This window comes from Meriones unguiculatus, chromosome 17, assembly GCF_030254825.1.
Source record: "Meriones unguiculatus strain TT.TT164.6M chromosome 17, Bangor_MerUng_6.1, whole genome shotgun sequence".
Lineage (NCBI taxonomy): Eukaryota > Metazoa > Chordata > Mammalia > Rodentia > Muridae > Meriones > Meriones unguiculatus.
In genome coordinates, this window is record NC_083364.1 from 16,203,147 (window position 1) to 16,224,396 (window position 21,250).

At 50.9% G+C, this 21,250-nt stretch overlaps 1 protein-coding gene and 1 long non-coding RNA gene across 2 annotated transcripts; both read right to left on the reverse strand.

Moving 5' to 3' along the window:
• Nucleotides 1–428: 428 nt before the first annotated feature.
• On the reverse strand, nt 429–5,645 carry LOC132648751 (uncharacterized). Its single transcript, XR_009587147.1, has 4 exons — nt 3,206–5,645; nt 2,373–2,578; nt 1,438–1,654; nt 429–674 (listed from the first exon to the last, which is right to left on the reverse strand). It is a non-coding gene; the product is annotated as an uncharacterized LOC132648751 (long non-coding RNA).
• A 3,595-nt stretch (nt 5,646–9,240) lies between these two features.
• Nucleotides 9,241–20,292, reverse strand: Spmap2 (sperm microtubule associated protein 2). Its single transcript, XM_060371074.1, has 8 exons — nt 19,219–20,292; nt 18,674–18,793; nt 18,327–18,398; nt 17,894–17,955; nt 17,194–17,263; nt 16,190–16,307; nt 12,747–12,906; nt 9,241–9,479 (listed from the first exon to the last, which is right to left on the reverse strand). Exons 1-8 carry the CDS (start codon nt 19,518–19,520, stop codon nt 9,241–9,243), a joined length of 1,143 nt encoding a protein of 380 aa, XP_060227057.1. The 5' UTR covers nt 19,521–20,292.
• Nucleotides 20,293–21,250: the final 958 nt, after the last annotated feature.

Sequence of the window (21,250 nt, forward strand, 5' to 3'; positions counted from 1 at the left end):
TCCAAAGCAGCACTGAGAGAGAAGAAGGAGAAAAATGGAGAAAGATGAAAAGACACACACAAGGAAAGGTGGAGAGGTGGAGGGAGATAGAGCATAGAAACAGAGAGACAGAGGAAAGGGAGCTGGAACAAAGAGAAGAAGGGAAAGGGGAGGGAAAGAGAGGTTTAATTATCGACAAGTGCAGGATTATGGTTTTTTGTTGTTTTTGGTTTTTTTTTTTTTTTTTTTCAGTATAAACTGAAGAAGAAATCAAAACCCATATACAATCGGGCCAGTGGAGTCCCACAAGTCTGTGCTGACAAGAGCCATGCATCCCAGCAAGGTCAAGTCCAGGGTTGCATGTGGCTCCCGGGATTCCCAGGCTGAGTAAGAACATTGAAATGTGAGGTAGCCTTGGACAGAAGTACACACAGCATTTGAGGCAACAATTGATTCCAACATCTTGTCTTTTATTTTGTTAACCCCCACAACATATACACAGACACACACACACACATGAAGGGTCAAATTGTGTAGATCAGGCTGACCTTGAACTCCCAGAAACCAGCCTGCCTCTGCCATTGCCTCCCAAGTGCTGGGACCGAAGACGTGCGCCATCACTTCTTGTTTGGTTTTTTGGCATTGCTGGCATTGCTCAGGCTCTAGGAAGAGACTACAACAGGACCTTCTTTGGACTGCCAACAGATGGAATAATAACAGACTTATATTTACTTATGAAAGTGTAGGCCTTATAGCTTAGGCTTGTTCCCAACTAGCCCATATAACTTAATTAACCGTGTCTCCACTAGTGCACATTTGCCTCATTACCTCTCCCCAGTCCCGGCGTGTGTGGCTGGCAATCCTCCCACACCTGATTCTTTCCCAGAGTTCCTATCCCTGCTGATGGCCCACCTTTCCTCTCCTGCCTAGCTATCGGCCATCAACTTTATTAAACCAATCAGAAGGCAAGGGAAGTGTTTACAAAACTCTTGAGACAGGGGATGGGCAAATAAAAGCAACAATACCAAAGTCCACACAGTGCTCAACTCCACCGGTACAGAAGTCAACATTTGAGTGGTAGAGACAACCTTCACATAGTGCACAAAAAGATCATCCCAACAGCTTCCCCTTCCAGTCCAATAAATGGCCCTTTCTCTAACATCAATAAACTACATACAATAAGAAAAATAAGAGAACTATCAGGTAAAAATGACATTCAGAGTGTCCATTCCATTTGTATTTGGCAAACTTGTAGGAAGTATTCTACTATCCTATCTTGAAGAGTTCAAAGTTCTGTACCTAAATCACTTTCTATCATAACTTGCATTTATCAACCTAAAACATCTTTTCAGACCTTAGAACATTTTCTTAGATCCTAAAGAACTTAAACTTCTATGTGAGGCTATAACTATCACTTAGTCTTCACCCCATCAGAAACCTGTGAAGGGTAAATATTACCGGAGTAAACAGGAAGTGCAGAGCAAGCTTTCAGTCTTCATCCAGTGGTAGTCTGGAATGCAGCTATCAACTTGCAGGTGAAGGGCGGAGGGACCCTGAGATCAAAGGTTCAGTTTCTCTCAGGAATGGACAGAGCAATCAAGGTTGAGGCCAGTGCAAGCTAGGCAAGGCTCCTGGTCTCGCTGGATGAGTTTTCCACTGGATGTTACAGTTAGCCCTTTTAAATGAGATTGTTGATATCAGATGGCAGTAGAAACTCTGGAGTTCCAAAAGCCTGTGATGACACCTAAGTGGTACAGCCCTTTGGCTAAGCCACTGTATCAATGACAGCAATGTGGACAAACACCCATGTTTGGTTGGCTTGTAGCAGAAACACAGGCCTGGCAAAGCTTAGGCCCAGTAGGCCAGAAGGCAGGTCCAACGAGATGCAAGCCCAGCCAGCCCAAAGGCAGGCACAGGCCTGGCAGATGCTTCAGCGTGGTCAATACCAACCTCATAGCAGTCAGGCAGGCTCCAGCTGGCCTGGCCAGCATCCAAGCCACGAGCTTCAATGGTGAATATCCAGGGAGAAGGGGAGCCCTTTCCCCAGAAATCCCAAGTGGCCATGGTGGAGAAGGGGGGTGAGAGAGACATATTTCATGAATCAGGGACTTAGAAACTTGGGCAGTGGGAGGGGTTCCAAGGGTGGGTGTGTTTGATTTGCTGGGACTAGAGATGCTAGAGATACTTGATTTGCATGTAGTGATAATAGTGCCTCATTTACATGCAGTAGCACACCAGTGGCTTCCAAATCTATACAAATGACAGAGACGGTTTGCTGCTTGGACAGTCACCCAAGAACCCTCTGTAACCTTGGGGTATCCATCTTCAGCCTCCAGGCCCAGAATATCTGACAGACTTTATTGCGAAACAAGAATTATGAAGGACTGGCCTACCTTGTCTTGGCAAAGTTGAGTAGTTGACTTCCCAGTGCCCTGCTTGTCCACAGTTCGTCCAGCATGTTGTCAGAAGTTGAGGAAAGGGCAGATTTCTGCTCAGTAGCTGGTAGTGCCACTTTTGAAGCAAACTCCATATGGAGGTTCCTTGATGCCCATCATCTTTGATGTACAGTGGGGGTCCTTCAAGAAGCACATGTGCCTCACTGTCATGAGAAGCCTTATGTTATTAAAACATCTTAAATGCCATAACCTGTAGATCTCTGAAGTGCTTGAATACCATCTATCTAAAGTATATCTGAATAGGCAAACATTGCTTGTTTCTAGCTATTTACTATCTGCGTAACTTTGAAAACATCTACAGGAGGCTAAATAAAGCTCAACTTTGTAATCAACTAAACTAGTACCTAACATGACCACAAGTTTGATGGACTGACTACTAAGTTGCCTTTCTTACTCTAAACAGTTTGTAATAGTAGCTTTAAAAGGACCAGAACTTTACATAACATTTTTAATGTGTTACATAAATACAATACCTAAAACAAGAGTTAAAAAAATATATACAGTATGTATATATCATCAGCTTCAATCTGCAAAGGCATCTCCAAGATAGCCACCATCTCTAATAAACGCAGTTTCAGAATTAGTCCTTTTAGAATTCAAAGCAAAAGCCCCTTGAAATCCTGAGTAGGAATCGATTCTATGACGTATTAACATGTGCACATACTTCAAATTTTCAAACTCTAAAAACAATGAAACATAAGCCATTGTATGACAATGCTCTAAGACAGCATCATCAAACAGAATCTCTATTCGTAATTCAGAATACTGACCTTCAGGGCTGGAGACGTGGCTCAGAGGTTAAGAGCATTGTCTGTCCTTCCAGAGGTCCTGAGTTCAATTCCCAGCATCCACATGGTGGCTCACAACCATCTATACTGGAATCTGATGCCCTCCTCTGTCATGCAAATGATCTACAGATAGAGCACACTTATATGCAAAATAAATAAATAAATAATTTAAAAAAAAAGAAGACTGACCTTCAACTATAACTGCTCCTTGACCATATCAACGCCCCTAGTCCTGTTTCATTGCTCCATAATTGAAGCCTCATCTTTCCACCATGTTAGCCTTTGCAGTTGAGGGCCAGGTTTTAATATGGCTATCATCAAATCTCTCCAATATTTTAGAATTATATGATTTTGCATGGGCCAATTATTAAGTATCTGTTTAACGTAAGTTAAATACAGCCATAAGACATTATTGCTTCTTTAAACTCTTAAGTCTAGCACGTCTGTGGGCTGCCATCCAAATTCCTCAAGCCTTAGTGGATTTCTCTCACCTGGAACTACCTTTTTTGCTGTCACTGTAGGTTCCAGATTAGATTCTTCTGAAGATTCTTTATTCTGATTTAAAGAATTGTCGAATCTCCATTCTATAGCCTTTAATCTAGTAATCCGGTCCTCAGTCCTTTCCTTGACTAAGTCTACTTTGCTCAGCTTTTTCTTAAAGAGGCTATGTAAAATTGTAACCATTACTGAATATGTAATTATTTTTACGATGAAATCAAAACAAAATTATACACAATCTAAATGCTCTCTGCCATTCTATTCTCCATCTTTTAACACAGAAAAAAAGTTTTAGTCTCTCTCTCCTTCCTTTAGAGACTTCACTTTAGTATTTTCAAATCAATTATTTCTTTCAATGATTTTTTTTTAACAGTTTCTTTCTCTGTTTTCAGACTTACTACCTTAGTAGTTTAGACGTTTGGGGCTTCTCAGTCCCACGGTCCTTTCCCATCCCCCTCCTCCCCTACCTCTGCAATGGAAGTTTTAGTTTTTTAAACACTCAGTTATTTTGTGAAAATATGTTTTTGTCTTAATCCCGTGTGGGATTTTAGCTTGGGTTTAGTTTGTCCACAGCTGATAACTGCCTCCTGTGGGGCGTGGTCTTTGCCAGCTGGTAACACCCTGCCTCGTGCGTGGTCTAGGGCTCTGAGGAATGTAATCAATATGAGAGCCCAAAAAGAAGTGTTGGCAGTTTGGAGAGACCAGAGATGAACGGTGTAGTGGCTGGGAGGAGACAGACAGGAAGAAATGTCTCAGCACACTGGCCTGGAAGAGACAGAGGAGAGAAATGTTTCAGCACACTGGCCTGGAAGAGACAGAGGAGAGAAATGTCTCAGCACACTGGCTTGGAGGACATAGAAGAGCCTGCTTGCTGCATTTGCTGTTGGTGTGGGTTGGTATAGCTCCAGAAGAACCCATTGACCCTCAACAGTCAGGAGAAGTCTGCGGCCCCTCTCCCTACTAACCTCCTCTCTCTTATCTGGGGCTAAAGGGTTGGCGGAAGGGAGGTAGAGACTAAAATACCCCAAATAAAATGAGTTTGAAAAAGAGTGCAACACACTCCCCTCAGCTTCAGGAAAAATGTTCCTTCTGCCTCTCTGTGCATCTCAGGGCTCCTCAGACCAGCTTGTGTGTCTAGAGGTTGGTTCTCCCCTTCAGCTCTGCCTCGTGGGCTGTCCTTGCTGGTTTAGGAGCTGGAGCTACTGTTTGCCCTACTGCAGGCACCGCCGAGGAGCTGCGCCTACCCACTCCAGCTCTGAGCTGTCGCTGGGCCTGTACTGTGGCAGGCCCACACTCCTGCTGGCCACAGTGCAAACACCAGAGCCCGGGAAGCTGCTCGCCTGTGGGGGTGGGGGGCGCTGGCAAGGGTACACTGAGGCTCCAGTTCCCCACTCACTACCTGCTGCTCACAGGCCTCTGCTCTCTCTCTTAAAGGGACCTAGCCTCCCACCCAGCTAACTCAGTAAAGCATGAGTCTTAATCCCAGGGTCATGGGTTCACGCTCCATATTGGGTGCCATTTATCGACAGACTTCTTTGGACCACCTGTGAATGAAATAAAGACATGGAGACATATTATCCATGAAAGCTTAGGTCTTAGCTTAGGCTATTTCCCAACTAACTCATATAACTTAATTAACCCATTTATACAATTCCGAATTTGCCTCGTGGCCTGTTACCTCTCCTCAGTCCCAGTATGTCCAACTTCCTCCATGTCTGCCTGGCAAATCAATGCCTCTCAGTTCTTTCCACAGTTCCTGTCTCTGCCCAGATTCCTGCATTTCCTCTCCCGCCTAGCTATAGACAGTTCTTTATTAAACCAGTCAAAAGCTTAGGGAAGTGTATTTACAAAATACCAGAGAGGCGATGTCTCATAAAAATAACAATACCAAAGTCCAGACAGTACTCAACTCTCTGCCAGTACAAAAATCAGCATTTGAACAACTTGAAGCCAACCTTTACACAGTACACAGAAATATCCCAACAAAACATGTCACCTTAAGCCACCACCACCAACTCAGCCTAGCACTTTCTAGTCTTTTCACCTGTTGCTACATCAAAATCATAACTCCAAGGCTAAAATTGATGCACAAGCCACATGTAGTTGCTCATGCACATCATTCCACTCTGGAGGCTGAGACAGAAGGATCACTTTGAGTTCAAGGTCAGGCTGGGTTACATAGTATGGTCCAGGCCAGAGTGAGCCCTGTCCCAAGAGCTGATACCCGGGCTAGTTAGCTGAGATCGGCACATCCCTAAGCAGGGAGAAGGAAAGCCTCTGGTGCTCTGCTCACTCTCCCTTCCTTAGGCCCCTCCACTGTGTTCATAATGGATGGCATCTGCCTTGGTGACACAGTGCCCCTATAAGGACTCTACCTCTAGGTAGAGACAGCATGGCTTTCCAGGGACCTCACTAGGGAACCACCCTTAGGGAGGCAAGTTCACCCTCAAATAACACACTTTTTCCTCTCAGAATTCCCCATTCCTAGTGCAGTACCTAGGAGCCACCATGAGGCTGTGTTCTGCCCAGTTCACGAACCCCAAAAGACCAGGAATAAACAGATTCCACTGTAACTACACGAGGTTCTTTTTATTATAAATCATTACAAGCTGCAGCTTGGGCCCACACCCCCCACCTCGGAAGCGGTGGGAGCCAAGCACCCCGTACTCAGGTTAGTTGGGTGATTTAAAGATTCTGGTCCCTCCCAGCATGCCCAAGGCAGGGGCGATTCCTGCCTGGTAAGTATCTATTGGTCAAAATGCTACATTTTGAATTGATTGGCTATAGGAACGTCCCCAGACCAATAATGATCTGGTGCCCCCCTCCAGGGAGATGGGCCAGTTTCCTAGAAACTGTATCTCTAGTGAGTTGGGAAAGAATGCAGTAAGGTGGTTCTTCCCCTCAGGGCATTCCTGGACTTCTCCACCCACCTAGTTCAGGCCTTAAATATTAATAATAGCTGCTAATTTTTAATCTTTTGATCCCTCAGCTGGTCTGAATCCTCTGGGTGTTCTGAGGCCTGAGTCAGAAGGGACTACTGTAGGCTTAGATTTTTCACCAAACCTACTTTATTTAGGGTTCTTAAACATGTTTACCTCCTTCCAATCCCCTGACATTAGGTAGGAAATTAATATGGGCAAAGGGCTGTAGACCTCTTTCATCTACTTCCTGCTGATTAGGGTTGATGGGTCTTTAGGGGATTACCAAACTCAGTGGTCAGGATACCAGCAATCCAGCCCAAAGGCCAACACCAAGCAGCAACACAAAGTCAGCAAAAAACAGCAAGACTCAGTTGCATTGCCCCAAGAAGTTCTCTGGAGCATTTCTCTCTGCGAAGTCAAGTGTTGAAGCGAAGATCAGTGCAGCGACGTCAATCCAAAAAGTCATGTCTCACTGTCCATGGGCCTCTGTATATCTCCTCTCCTCACAGTCCACCCACCGATGTTCTCAGCTGGCCAAAGTCATGCCCCTGGCACGTGAGAGCTCACAGCAAAACACCACGTGGCCTCTCACAAGCCAACCTCCAGCAAAACATCACCCGACAAAACTGAGTCTTCAAAGACACTTCCACTTGAGACTATTTCTTTCTTCCTCTATTTTTTTCCAGATGCTGGCCCAGAGCCTCAGCATGCTTTTAAATTCCCTACACTGTGAACTTCTTCCTCTCCGTGTAAACTTCCCTGCCACCTACGACTGCCGTCTGCCCGGTGGTTGACCCTGGCTCATCTGAGCCTTATCTCCAGCGTGTGACCTCCGTTCGTCCTCTTCTCCTCCTCCCTGCTTCCAGGCAGCTTCGACGTGCCCACTTGCCTGCCCTGGAGGTCTCCTTTGCAACACTAATCAGTCACCCTCCAACTCCCATCTGTAGCACTTTTAAATTCTTTCATTAATGGGACTGAGAACCCCAAAGGGGGGACCTCAATTTCCCAGTATATGACGGCTCTCCTGGGACTCCCTGAGTTTTCCTGGAACACTTCTTTCCTGCCTTTTAGTTGTTTAACTGGCAGGAAAAAAATGAAGCTCTTCCGCACCCCTAGATAGGCATCGTTTCATCTGTCAGAGCTGCTCTGACTCCACCTGCCTCCTGGTGAACCCACCTGTGTGCAATCCGATGTCACCCCCAGTTCAGGAGCCCCACAGCATCTGTGAAGAGGGGTGGGGACTTGGCTGCAGGCATCACACTCTGTACAGGTACACACTTTGTACCTCAAAGCACACTTCTAAGCTTCCCTGCTACTTGCTGCCAGCACTATGAGGAAGGCCTTGCCTTCTCCATCTCCTGTGGAACGTTGGCTTTTTGATTCTTGTGCTAGGTCTGGGTAGCAGGTGTTCATTCACATTCTCTAAATTACCAGACACGTTCATGTCCTTGGAGAACTCGCAACCAAGATTTCCAGGCCCAGCTCAGGATCTGACCCCGTCAGCCCTGTGAAATAACACAGCAGTAACACACGCTGGTAGGCCTATCTCACTGTCCTGAACAGCGCAGCTGGATCATGGTGGCACAGACAACACACAGGAGGCTCTGTGTGGGATTTCAGAGAGAGTCTTCCGCAGCTGAGTGGGTAACAGCTCCACAGCCCTTGGATGTGGCATCTTACCCAGCATATTCTCCTTAAAATTAAGTGTAGGGGGACCACCATGGATCAAGTGGCACTACAGGATCTTCAGAGGAAAGGAGAGTTGGAGCAGAGATGGACTCTGGGCTGCTGGCTCCAGAGGAGGGGCAAAAGACCTGAAGCTAACGTGGTCCCCTGAGATGCTGGGGCAGCGGACCCTGTCGGTGCCCCCTGGAGATACCAGAAGGAAGCCTCTCTACTCCAGTGAGCTGTAACCCCAGGATCCCTGTCAGGGGCTCGGCACAGACCTGTGAGATGATGGACCTGGTGCCGGCTTGTTAGGAAGCCAGGACCTGCTCAGTCCGTCTGCACTGCATAACCAGCTGCCCGTGTCTGAGAGACTGATGGACAGACATCTGTTTCTCACAGCTCTGGAGGCCATGTGCTTCCTGACACAGTCCATTCTGCTGTGTGCTCCCAGCATATGCCCTCAAATGGCACAAGGGGGCCAGGAATGCCCCCTCTCAACCTCGCTGCCTCTTGGTCCTCCTTCCAAATGCCATGATCCTGTGACAGTTTAAACAGTGAACTGTGTTTCAACGGTGATTGTAGCAGGAGCCTCCCCCGAGAGGCTGCCCACCTTCTCAGTCACTCTACAAGGACTGCCATGCCATGGGGCCCAGCTTGAGGCCCTTGTGGGCACATGGGAAGCAGGTGGATAGGAGAGTCTGGGGAGATGGGGCACAGGGCTGAGGCCCAGCCTTAGTTTCCTTCAAGACGGGAAGAGAACCTTGGGAAATAAAAGGGCCGCACATCGCAGGTAGAATGCGAAAATAACGTTATTATTGTTCTGTCCTGCCCTGCCCGCCCCTGCCCAGGCCACGAAGCTCAGGGAATCATGCACACAGGCGAGGATGCACTTGGTGTTTACTGGGGAGAGCTGGAGACTAGGCCTGGCTATCACACTTTCTTGGTGATATATTTTGGGATGGCAAGCTCAAAAATACGAGGAGATGGATTGGCTACCAGGGAGGCCGGGGAGATGTAGTACGGGTTGTAGCCCTCGTTGAGGTCCTTTCGAATTTTGGGCTGGGCCAGGGAGATGATCCGTGAACTGGCCACTGCTTTCTTGGTGGCCTCCTGGACCTCCCACTGAGGACTGCGGTCAGGAACACAATTTTCTGACAGAGCCTTGGGTGCTAGAGGGCAGAAGAGAGGAACAGCGCCAGGCTCAGACTTCTTGGGCAAAGCCCCAAGCTGGGTCTGTCCATCAGCAAATGAGTGACAGGTCTGTGTGACTCACGCCCACCGTGCCATCCGGAGCACCCAGCATCCACGTGCCAGAGTACTGCACAGCCATGCACAGGACCAAGGTTCCGAAACACAGCATTGACGGCAGGAAGCCCAAGAACAGGGAGAGAGGCAGACAAAAGAGAACAGACAGCATGAGATTCCGCACCGCTGAAGCCAGAGACGGAAGTGGAAGTGGGGGTGCCACGGACTGGGTGGGGGCCCAGTGACTGCTCTCGAGGACAAGGCTTTCTTAGAATGTTCTGGAACTGCATAGGTGATGGTAAGACAACTTTGTGAAGAGACTGAAAACCACCTGGTAAGAGGGTAAACGGAAGAAAATCCTTCATTTGGTCCCAGTGCTCGGAAAGGAAGCCGCGGGTATGGGAGGAGCATGGATCTTTCTCCACCTGGAACTGGTGGCCACCATGGGAAGAAGAGCCTGCGCTGTGTCTGCTCTATTCCTGGGGATAGGACAGGGAGGGGGTGGCAGAGCTGCAGAGCCTCTCCCTGTCTGCTTGGGCCTTAGTGAAGATGGACAAGGCCATCTGGACCAACAGCCTGACTGCACAGAGGGCCTGGGGAAGGTGGAGCCCAGGGACAGAGAATCGTCATGGACACATGCCTCTGGCCAAGTCCACAGGAAACGTTCTAGAACGGTTTAACAGAGCAAGGAACATGCATCTGAACGTGGCAGCACTGTCCCAGACTAAGGAAAAACGAGAAGGCAACAGCGCCAGCACAGTGAACATTTTGGAATGTTAGTTTCTTTTTAAAACACAGAAATACTGTAAGAACATGTTTTTGTTTTAATCCCAGCTGTGGGATATGGGGCTACGCTGGACTGTCCACAGCAGCTGATTATGATTTGCCTCGTGCTTTGGCAGGGCCATGGATTTGTCAGCTGTTCCTGTGATTATGTGATGTTTGGAATTCTGAGGACTTTTCAGAGGGTACATAAACGCTAGGGCCCCGAGAGATGGGTGAGTTGTTGGTTGGTTGTTGGTGGTTAAGTATTCATGGTTAAGTACTCATGCACAAAGACTAAATTAGATACCCTGACGGTGAAAATCAAACCTTCTCCAAGGAGCTCAACGCCCCTAATCAGCAGGAAGTATTCTAGTGATAATGATGCCCCCTTCAGACCCCTGACTTTATTCAGAATCTCTCTGCTCTCTATCCCTTTCTCTCTCTTATCTAGTACTAGGGGGTTTAAGGAGTGGGAGAAAAGGGGTGGAGAAAGGTGAATGAAAGAAGAACCCACAAAGTAGCGAAGACCAGCTACACCAGCATCCACACCTCTGCTTCCTGACTGCTTCCTGACTTCCTGACTGACTTCCTCACACTGCTGCCTCATGCCTGCCCCACCGGGATGAGCTGTCCCCTCAGACTGAGAGCCAAAAATCAACCCTTCAAGTGCTTTCTTCAGGTCACAGAAAGGAAAAAGAAGCTAATACAAGCCCTTTCCCTGAGAACCCCAGTGCCCCTACGCCAGATCAGAGCTCTAATAGCAAAGGTCCTGAGGTAGAAATGAGCCAGTGTCTGGGACATGGTGGCCCCAGGGCAGGGGGAGTCAACCCTCCGTGGACTCAGGGCACTGAAACTCTCATGCCTTTAAAAAAAAAACGATTTTATTAGTTAACATGTATGAGTGTCTTTGTCTGTATGCACATCTGTGCACCACGTGAATGACTGGTGCAGGCAGAGGCCAGAGGAGGATGTCGGATCCCCTGGAGCTGGAGTTACTGACGGTTGTGAGTTGCCGTGTGCGTGCTGGGAGGAATCGAACCCGGGTCCTCTGGAAGAGCAGCCAGTGCTCTTAACTGCTGAGCCGTCTCTCTAGCCTCAACATCTGGCTGTTTAAACTCTGTGAAGCACAGCATAACAGTGGAGAAGAGACCCTCTCCTGCCCCAGCGGGACCTACAGAAGCAGAGCTGGGCACACGCTCCCACCCACAGCCAAGCACACCCCACTGGCCAGGGGCAGAGCAAGTGCCTGGCAAGCACAGGGCTCCAAGTACCCCAGCACCAGGAAGTGCTGGTCACAGTCCTTTGTGGCTGGACAGCTGTGCCGGACAGCAACATGCTAAAGCTGCTGTCACCCACGGTGTCCCCAGGGGGGCCTGAGCGAGAGGGAGCACACACAAAGACAGCTCACACTGCCTCAGACTCACCCTGCACTCACTAGCATTGAGAGAATGAACAACCGAACCTAACAGAAAATCCCACAGGCAAATTTTAAAAAGAAAAGGCAAGGCTGGGAGGAGCCAGCTCAGGGAGTCTAGTTATCATCATCTATAGAGAGCACCTCCAAACAGTAAACCAAAATCCAGGACAGAGCTAGCTGGGAAAGACTGAACCCAAACAGCCAGCTGCCCGCTCTGCAGGCATCAGCCAAGAGCAGCCCGGAGTCAGTGGCTCCCCAAGCTGATGGCCTCTGGGGTCTAGCACACAGTGGACAGGATGCAGCAAAGACACCCAGGCACCCATCACTCAGGCGGCGAGGCATGCGCAAAAGGCGTGTTGACTACTCCAGGGCCCTCTTCCCAGAGTCTGGGGTGAAGAACAGGGTGCGGGAATGACACAGGAGGGGGAGCCCTGAAGCCACCAACCTGCAAGCCCAAAGGTCACCAAACCCTGTTGGCTGCTGTGTGCTGTAGGTGGGGGTCACAGGGTGGAAAGCAGCGGCTACAGGCACAGCCTCCTGGATTCTGGCCTAGTCAGTGTGGGGTGAGAGGTGGGGCAGCCTGGAATGGGCGTGTGAACGCGCCCGGACAGGTCTGCACTGTGTGGACAGAGTGTGTGACCTCTAGGTTGTGACATTAGATCTTATTTTCACCTTCTTTCAGGCCCCTTTGTCTTTTCCGTGACTAGTGCACATCACTTTTGCCACTGGTGAATGACTCTTCCCCTTTCACACAGAAGGGAATCAAACAAACACTTCAAAGCAGCCCTCACTGCTCAGCCTGGCTGCCTAGTGCCTGCCCTCAGCTTCCTCTCCTGTCCCCACTTTCTCTGCCTAAACCCTCCCCACTATAACCTCTGACAGTTTCCAGGATTCAGACAGCCAGTCTATGGTTGAGGGAGGTAAGACAGGAAGAAGATACACATCTGGCGAGTACGGGCCTTAAACCCACCCCTCACCCATCCCCACATCCACAAGGGCGTCCACTCACTTGCCAGCCGAAGGAGGCGGTTATAGTTTGACACTTGAGGCTTGGGTTTTGGCATAGGGTCCCACTCTTCCGACAGCATGGCTGGGGGCCTGGGCTTTGACAGCTCAATTGTCCGTGGGCTGGGGACTGCCATCAGGGCTGCTCTGGACACCTGGTTAATCTGGACACAGAAATGGGGGGGAAAGAGTGAAGCAGTCATGATTCCTCCCCGTCCGTGGAGCAGGAATATCCAGGGAGAAATTAGGAGCCTGAGTACATTAAGAGCCCCTCCAGGGACACCACAAAATGGCAATGATCTCAGCTGACTTGGGAAAGGTAAACCATAAAACAAAACACCACCAGGTGTGGTGGAGCATGCCTTCAATCCCAGCACTTGGGAGGCAGGGGAAATCTCTGAGTTGGAGACCAGCCTGGTCTACAAAGCCAGACCAGGATAGCAAAGGCTACACAGAGAAACCCTGTCTCAAAAAAACTAAAGTGTGTGTGTGTGTGTCTGTGTGTGTCTGTGTGTCTGTGTGTGTGTGTGCGTGTAATAACAATAGCCCAGCATGGTGGCACACACCTTTAATCTGATATTTGGGAGGCAGAGGCACACAGATCCCTGTGAATCTGAGGCCAACCTGGTCTACACAGTGAAACCGTCTCACAATGAATAAGATGAACAAATGAGAGAGGTGTTGTCACTGGACAGCCACAGGCTTGGAACACCCTAGTGAAAACGTGGTAGCCAGATGCCGTGCGCACAGCAGGAGAGCGACTCAGCACACAGCTCTGAGGGGTGGCGTGGCTGGCAGCAAGCCTCACAGCTCCGGCCTCCATGCACACCTGCAAAGCCAGCAGGAAGTGTGTGGGACTCACTTGATCAAGGTGGGGCACAAGGTCAAAGGCTTCCTCGTAAGCCAGCGGTTTGCACGGTGAGTGCTTAACATAGACTAAGGGGCGGCGCCGTCACCAGTGAAGATGATGACAGAATAGGCTTCTGAGGTGCAAGGGGCAGGGACAAGAGCCTACTGTGGTGGGATTATGGAGACGCCATGGAGGGCTGCTGAGGTGGAAGGGAGCAAGCCAAGGGAGATATATCCCTAAGGTACGTTCTTTAAAAAAAAAAAAAAAAAAAAAAAAACTTTAATAATTTTTTGTGTATGTGGGACATCACATGCATGCAGTACCTACAGACGCCAAAAGAGGGAGCCAGATCTTATGGGACTGGAGTTCCAGAAGGTTGTGCGCCACCAGGCACCCAGGCACCTCTGTGAGTGGAGCCCAGGTCCTCTGTGAGAGCAGCCAGTGTTCTTGACGGCTGAGCCATCCCTCCAGCTCCGTGGCCCAAGGCCTGAGAATAAGATCTGTGGCTGCTGCTCATCACCTGCCTTTGAAAAACCGCTGCATTCCCCAGCCTGAGTCTTCTCACTGACCCTCTCAACCTTGTTTCTTGGCATGCCCAGAGAGAAGCCTACATGCACCAGTAGGGCTCGCTGAGTTCTGTAAGCGCCAACACACACAGAAAGACACAGTCCCAGCCCTAGTGAATTGGTTTGGGGACTACATGATAGGAAGTGACAGGAGTCCCCAGAGAGGCTAGGCCAGTACCAGGTGAGAAGGTGGACCTTGCGTGTGGAGGAGTAGTGTGAACGAGAAGCTTTCTGGGCAAAGGCTGGGCCCGTCCGAGGCTACACCTTCAGCAGCTTGCAGAAGGTGCCCAGCGGGCCTTCAACCCCAAGCCCAGGAACCTGGACTCTCTGGAGGGTCCTGGTGACCATGGAGGCCTTAGGGGTGTGCAGCCTTTAGACACAGGAGAGGCCTGGAATGCAGGCCCAGCAGGGAGGAGGTGGGCACATCTCAGAGTGGGAAGGTGGGGGCAAAAGGCTGTCAGTGGGAAGAGCCATGTTCTCACTGGCTCCACATGAAAGCCAAGTTCAAAAGTCATGCCTGAGACAAGCAGGGGATTCTACAGGGGCCACACTCTCGAATGTTAAGGAATGTTATTGGTTTAGTGTTTGTTCTGCTTTTAAATTCTCCTTGGTCTATTAGAAATGTGTATAGGAGTGTTAAAAGGGAGATCATATATTGCTGGGCGAAATGGAAGTTTGGGTTTCTTTGTAAACTAAGTTATATCATATAAATATGCTTCTGTTTCAGTCGGTCTTCAGTTTGCTCACTGCTGATAATCATCATGCGTGGAACATGGCTTTTGACAGCTGGCAATGGCCTGCCTTGTGCTGCGTGGAGAGGAGCACAGTCTAGGGCTCTGAGGATATGAATATGAGAGCCCGGAGAGAGGGGCGTGATGTGCAGTGTTGGAGAGACCAGAGGCAGGCAGTGTGGCAGTTTGGAACAGACAGACAGCCGGAGAGAAAGCCTTGGAGCTCAGCAGCTTGGAGGAGCCTGCCGGCTGCGTTTGCTGTTGGCAGAGATTGGTAGAGCCCTAAAGAACCCATCGACCCTAAACAGCAGAGAGAGGTAAAGGGGTCTGTGCCCCTGCTCACCCCACTAAACCTTCTCTCTCTTAACTAGAGCTAAAGGGTTGGTGGAAGAGAGGTGAAGGATAAAATGCCCCAAATAAAATAGTTTAAAAATGAATGCTACAGCTGGGACCTTGCTTTGTGTTTTCAAAACAGAGTCTCACATAGCCCAGGCTGGCCTTGAACTTATTAAGTAGCTTGAAGGTGGCCTTCACCTCCTGACTCCTGATCCTCCTACATCCATTCCATGAGTGCCGTGGATGACAGATGCATGCTGCCATATGCTTATTTTCTCTCTCTCTCTCTCTCTCTCTCTCTCTCTCTTTCTCTCTCTCAGGATTCCTCCCTTCCTGCCTCTGCAGTGCTGAGATTAAAGGCAAGTACCACCATGCTTGGCAGGTTTTTGGTTTGGGGATCAGGGTCTCTCTCTGAAGCCCTGACTGGCCTGGAATTTGCTATGTAGACCAGGCAGGCCTCCAACTCATGAAAACCTGTCTGCCTCTTGCCTGGATTCAAGGTGTGCACAATCATCTCAGCTCTCCAACTTGTTTTTGGAGACTGTGTCTCTCACGGAAGCTGGACTTCATTGATTCAATCTGGACTGACTGTGTCTAGCTGAATGGTGGGGGATAGGGGCAACTGGACTTTAAAACTGTTAAAAAGCAGATCCTGGTGAGCACACAGAGTGACTGGTCACATCCCTTCAGGTGATGTCACCCCACCATAGAGCTCCATCCCAGACAGAGACCAGATGCTGTGATGGCTAAGAGTGGTCAAGAAGCATTGGAATCCCAGATGGCCTCAAGAGGCAGAAGAGGGTGACAAGCTCAACGGCCAGAGGGGGAGGACAAAGTTTTCCAGATGAACCAGTGACGTGGCCCACCCACCCCATAGAGGCTGCAGCCCTGTCCCCTTGCCTACATCCAAAGGCAGCTGACCCCTTGCCCCAACCACCTGGACTACACGGCAAGCACTACCTACCTCCGACATGTCAATGCTCCAGATGTTATTGCGAACTTTCGGGGTGGACAGTTGCTTCAGCCGGCTAGAAGCTTGGTACTCCAACGTGGGTCGAGGGATGGGCCAGATGGGTGTGGTCCTAAAAGGCACTTGGAGTTCAGCCATCATCCCACCCACCCCTCCACAGAGCTGTGAGTGGCTAACTGTGTGCTTGGTCTTTCTCAGAATGCTCCTGGGATGGTGAGCCTGGGGACACTGGGGTGGAAAATACCTCCCAGAGGAGATGCAGTGAAGGCCCAGACAGGCCTCGCCCAGGTATCCAGCTCAGAGTGTGGGGTACCCTCACGTGCATTTTCTTCCTTTGCCTTCCTGTGTGGCAAAGGGCCAGCTCCCAGGCCCATCAGGAGCATGACAGGGATAGAGTATCCCGTGGCTGCTACAGAAGGCTCAGGAGGTGACTGCGTCTAGCTCAAAGGGTAAAACCGGGTCCCTTCTCAGCCCTGTCCAGAGGCAAGCGCTGCCACAAGAATGCTCCTGACGACCTAAGTTTCTGCAATTGCTAAAGCCAACCCCCTGGTTGGCTGCCAGAGGCTGGAATGCAGCTGCTCACCCTGAAATCCACCCCAGAGCAAGGGTCATTGCCACCCACAGGCGATGATGATAATATGGCACTAACACAGAACAGGGCTGCGTGTGAACAGCTGTGACAACCCGGGATCCCACAGTGGTGGTGTGGGCCCCCTTCGGCCATCAGCAACAGTATCTTTCCCCTCTGTACAGAGACCTCAAGGTTTGCCTGAGGGTCCCTGAGGACAGGCCTCAGAAAGCTTAAGTGTCCTCTAGGTCCCACCATCATGAGCACCAGAGACACATGAGGCCAAGCCCATCCAGCCCCATGATCCCTGAGATCAGGTAGCCACTGGAGCTCTGGAGAATCAAGAGCAGGACATGCTAAGCCCCTCTTGGAAAGAAGCAGGAGGAGGCTCATATCCACTGGTGACTCCTGCCTGCTCTTCTGCCTTCACCTGTTGTTGTTGTAGTATTCCAAGTAGAACCTCCTGGGCCTCGAAAGCTCCTCCACTCGTCGGGACACCACTGAATGGAAATGGCCCAGTCACCACAGCTACACTGGGCCCCAGCACGACCCATCCTCCACCCCAAGGTTCTACTCAGCCCTCCACAGGGCCAGGCAGGGGTCACAGGCTAGACACTTTGCCAAACATTATCCTCAGCAGCCCCATCATAGGGAAGGCAGGCATAATACAATGGAAAACAGGTCAGCAAGACTAGGACTCCTTCCTCCCTAGGGTTGACCACAAGAGGCTCATAAACTGGGTTTTTGTCTGAAGTGGGTGCTGGCCTAGGATTTCTAGGATTATGTGGGGAGGGGCATGTATGAGCCTGGAGCCCCAAGAGAGACCCTGCTTGGCTATTCCCATCCACAGAGCAGCTCCTGTTAGGGGCCTCTACCTGAAGGAGTCCACACTCTGAAAGAAGATGGATCCCATGTGGGGAGGAATGCGGGATCCATGTAAAACAATTACTAGCCCTGCCCAGATTCGCCTCAGAGACTGCCCTGAATCCCTTGCAGTACTACAGGGTTCCAGCCATTGGGGAGGAGGGGGAGAACTGGGGTCCTGGGAGGTGGCCACATTCTGAGTGGAGCCAGCAGGTCCCAGGGCCAGGCAGAGGACACTCAGGCTACCCCAGAGAGACGGAACCTACCAGGGACTGTGATGGCCAAGGTGGTGTCCTTGATAAACCGCTCTGTCCAGTATACAGAAGGCCTAGAATACAGCCGAGCATCTCAGGGTAGGATGCCCTGTGCCCTGTGCCCTGCTGGGGAAGGGAGTCCTAGGGCCCTGGAGGCTGGGGGACCAGGGAGGGCAGCTTGAGAAAACAGCAGGGTACAGAGTGGGGCTGGTGAAAAGCCAAGTGCGGGCTGGAGAGCTGGGCCCCTCAGGTGTATGGACGCTGGCCGGCAAGCCTGGTGGGCAGCGGGAAGGTGGAGGCAGGACAGCAGGAGGGAACCCCCAAGCCAAGAGCCCTCTACCCCCCAAAACCTAGACCTGGAGAGAAGGAACCTCAGGCATACCCCTTCAGTCTGACATGTCCCTGACATGGGCAGGTGGCACAAGGAGGGGACACCCCAACTCACCAATACAGGCAGAACTGGAAGTTGGTCTTGCGTGGGGAAGTCCACGTATAGCCCTGACAACAGCACCTTATCCTGATCCTGCGATGAGACAGGGTCCCAGGCCCTGCCTTTGCCTCTGGGTCCCTACTGACTCCCAGACTCCTTACTCTACTCTGGGTACCACCCAGGAGTCCCACACCTCTGGTGTCCTGCCTGACGCCTCCCCAACAGCCCACTTATTCTTTAGGTGTCCTGCCCAAGGCGACACAGTGAGGAGGTGATGAATCAGTGACGGGGTGAGGGGGTCAGAAGAGCACGGCAGGCCTGGAGCGCCCACTGCCTCACCACCTCACAGGCCCGGCCCTCACCTGTCTCTCATGCTTTGCCAATTGATCTTGGGCTTTGCCAGCTCTGACAGCCTCCGGACCTTCTTCCTCCTGTGCTTGGCTGTGGAGATGCTGGGCGTCCTCTCACTGATGGACAGCTGACTGCAAGAGAGTTGGGTGTCGGGGTCTACTTGCCCACCTCAGTGTGTCTGGGAACCTACGAGGCAGCTCCGCTCCCTCATCAGGAGCCTTTGGTCGGCTCTGGGGCCCTGAAGCCCCGTCACTCTCTGTGAAAGAGTTTGGCACTATCCAGGCTCCACACTGTCCGGAAACTGAGCCCTGAGCCGTGGAATGGAGAGAAGCCAGCTCCACCTCCCTCGGCTGTTGGGAGAATGAACACGATGCTCACTTCTCAAACCAGTGTTTCCTGAGTAGCTGCTATGTGCCAGGGTCTAGAGCAGGACAAAACCACCAGCACCCCCTGCCTCCGGGAAGCCAGGAGTCTCCACGAAGATGACCAGGATAGACCGGTGTGTCATCACCTGCCTCCTCCCAGCACCCCGCTGCCATCAGGTCTCAATACCCACCTCATTTCAACCACTTCTACCTCCAGGTCTCGCCCGAGAGTGTCACTCAGGCCGGAGGTCTCGGGGAGCTCTTCCACAGTCACCTCCTCCGGGGGAAGCTCCTCCTCTGTGTCATCCGAGACTAGCCGTGAGGTGGCCTGGGAGCTCTGGAGCCAGTGGCTCTCGAATGACCCGCTCTGAAGGGCCAAAGTGCCATCGCCCAGACTGTCATCATTCTGCTCATGCTCTGAGCCACTCGAAGTCTTAGCCTCCAGGGCAGAGGTGCTGAGTAAATCGGCCTGGTGTTTACCAACTTCCCCCATGTGCTTCCCCTTCCTAACTCCTTAGCCTCACTCCCTTAACACCTAAGTGGATCTGTTATTGCCACAGCAACAGGAGAATGCCCACCCATGGGTTCCGAGGTCCCCATTCTAGCCCAGGGTGGGAGCTGGGCCTGGGCTACACAGCTCAGGGCTCCTGCTTACATGGCTTTCCTTTGGGGCGGGGGACAAGAGGTGACAGAGTCCCACTGTGTGGCCCAGGCTGGCCTCAAACCTGAGCTCCTCCTGCCTCAGCCTCCTGAACGCTGAGATGACCCGTCTCTGCTGGGCTTCAGAGCTGAGCCTGGATTCAGAGCTCACCAAAGACTGTGTCCCCGACTGTGGGTGGGTGTGTGGAATCTTCAGGGATTTCTGGGCATGGATCTCTTTTCCTTAAAAGACAAGAGGCCACATCTCTGATTCCTGGTTATCACTGGGCCTGTCCTTAATGTCTGGTGCTCAAGCAGCCATCCTGTGATCACAGGGTTTGTTAATCTGATGGCAGGTGACCAGATAGATGAGTCTTTGGTATTTTGAGCTTCCAAACTTAACATTCTCGTAGATGGCTTTGGATGTCTACTCCCTGCTCTGGAAGCTGACTCTTAGGTCCTTACAGCTCAGGGTACGATGACACACTTAGACTCTGTCCCCAGGTTATATAAAAGGGACCTTCCAAATATGCCACCTTGCATCCTTATAGTAAGATCATGGCTGTGAGGGAGAATACTGCCAACACCCAGCCACCCCCATCTCCAGCCTGGGCATGTGGGGAGCTGATGGCACAGAGGCCCTTGGCCCCCATCCCATGGCTGGAAAGCCTTCATCTCCACCTTCCCGGCCTCCACAGGGGTAGTATTGGCAGGAGGTCAAGGAGGGGTGTGGGGGGAGCTCAAGATCCCAGGGAGACTAGGAAGCCATGCCTGTTCAAAGCTCCCAACCAAGCAGTCAGACCCAGTGAGACCCCAGCCTCTGACAGGTGTGCTGGCTAACCTTGACAAGTTGATTTGGACCTTGGGCCATGTAAGAGACCAGCCTAGCTGGTCTTTGGGGGCGTCCCCAGAAAGGATTAAGGGGGACCTCCCTCCAGAGTGGCAGGACTTTCCACTGTCTGCTCAGCTCTAAGTCTAAGGAGGAGACAGTGTTGCCTGCTGGCCTTTGCTTCTTGCTGGCAAGTGTGTCTGCTGCCAACTCCCTTCAGTGACAGCGGAACCCAGTTTCTTCGGTTTTCCACTGGTTTCCCAGAACCCTCCAGGCCTTCAGTGCCAGGGTGGGACTGCTGAGGCACCTGGCTTTGTGAACTAGACGGATGCCAAGTGCTCAGACACGGTTCAGTGAAGGCAGCCATCGCTGGGCCGTCCCATCCTTATCCTGAAAGCCAGTCTAATAAATGCCCTTTGTAATGTAAGCTCGTGCGTCCCCTCTGATGGCCTGGAGAGCCCTGGCAAGGTTGGGGGCTGGAGTCACGGCAGGCCTTGGGGACTATGGTGGTGAATGGAAATACATTCTCCCGCTTGGGGTTCCCAGGCATGGAAACCTTCTTGTCTGTTGCTGCCACCATGATAAGGTACCCCAGGCTCAGCTAGAGAAAACAGGACTGGTTAAGCGTTTCTACTCGAAATTCCTTTTCCTCTGAGAATTCTTTATATTACCCCAGATATAGGTATGTATGTGTGTATATATATACACATATATATGATTATATACGTACAAATACATATATACATTATATATAA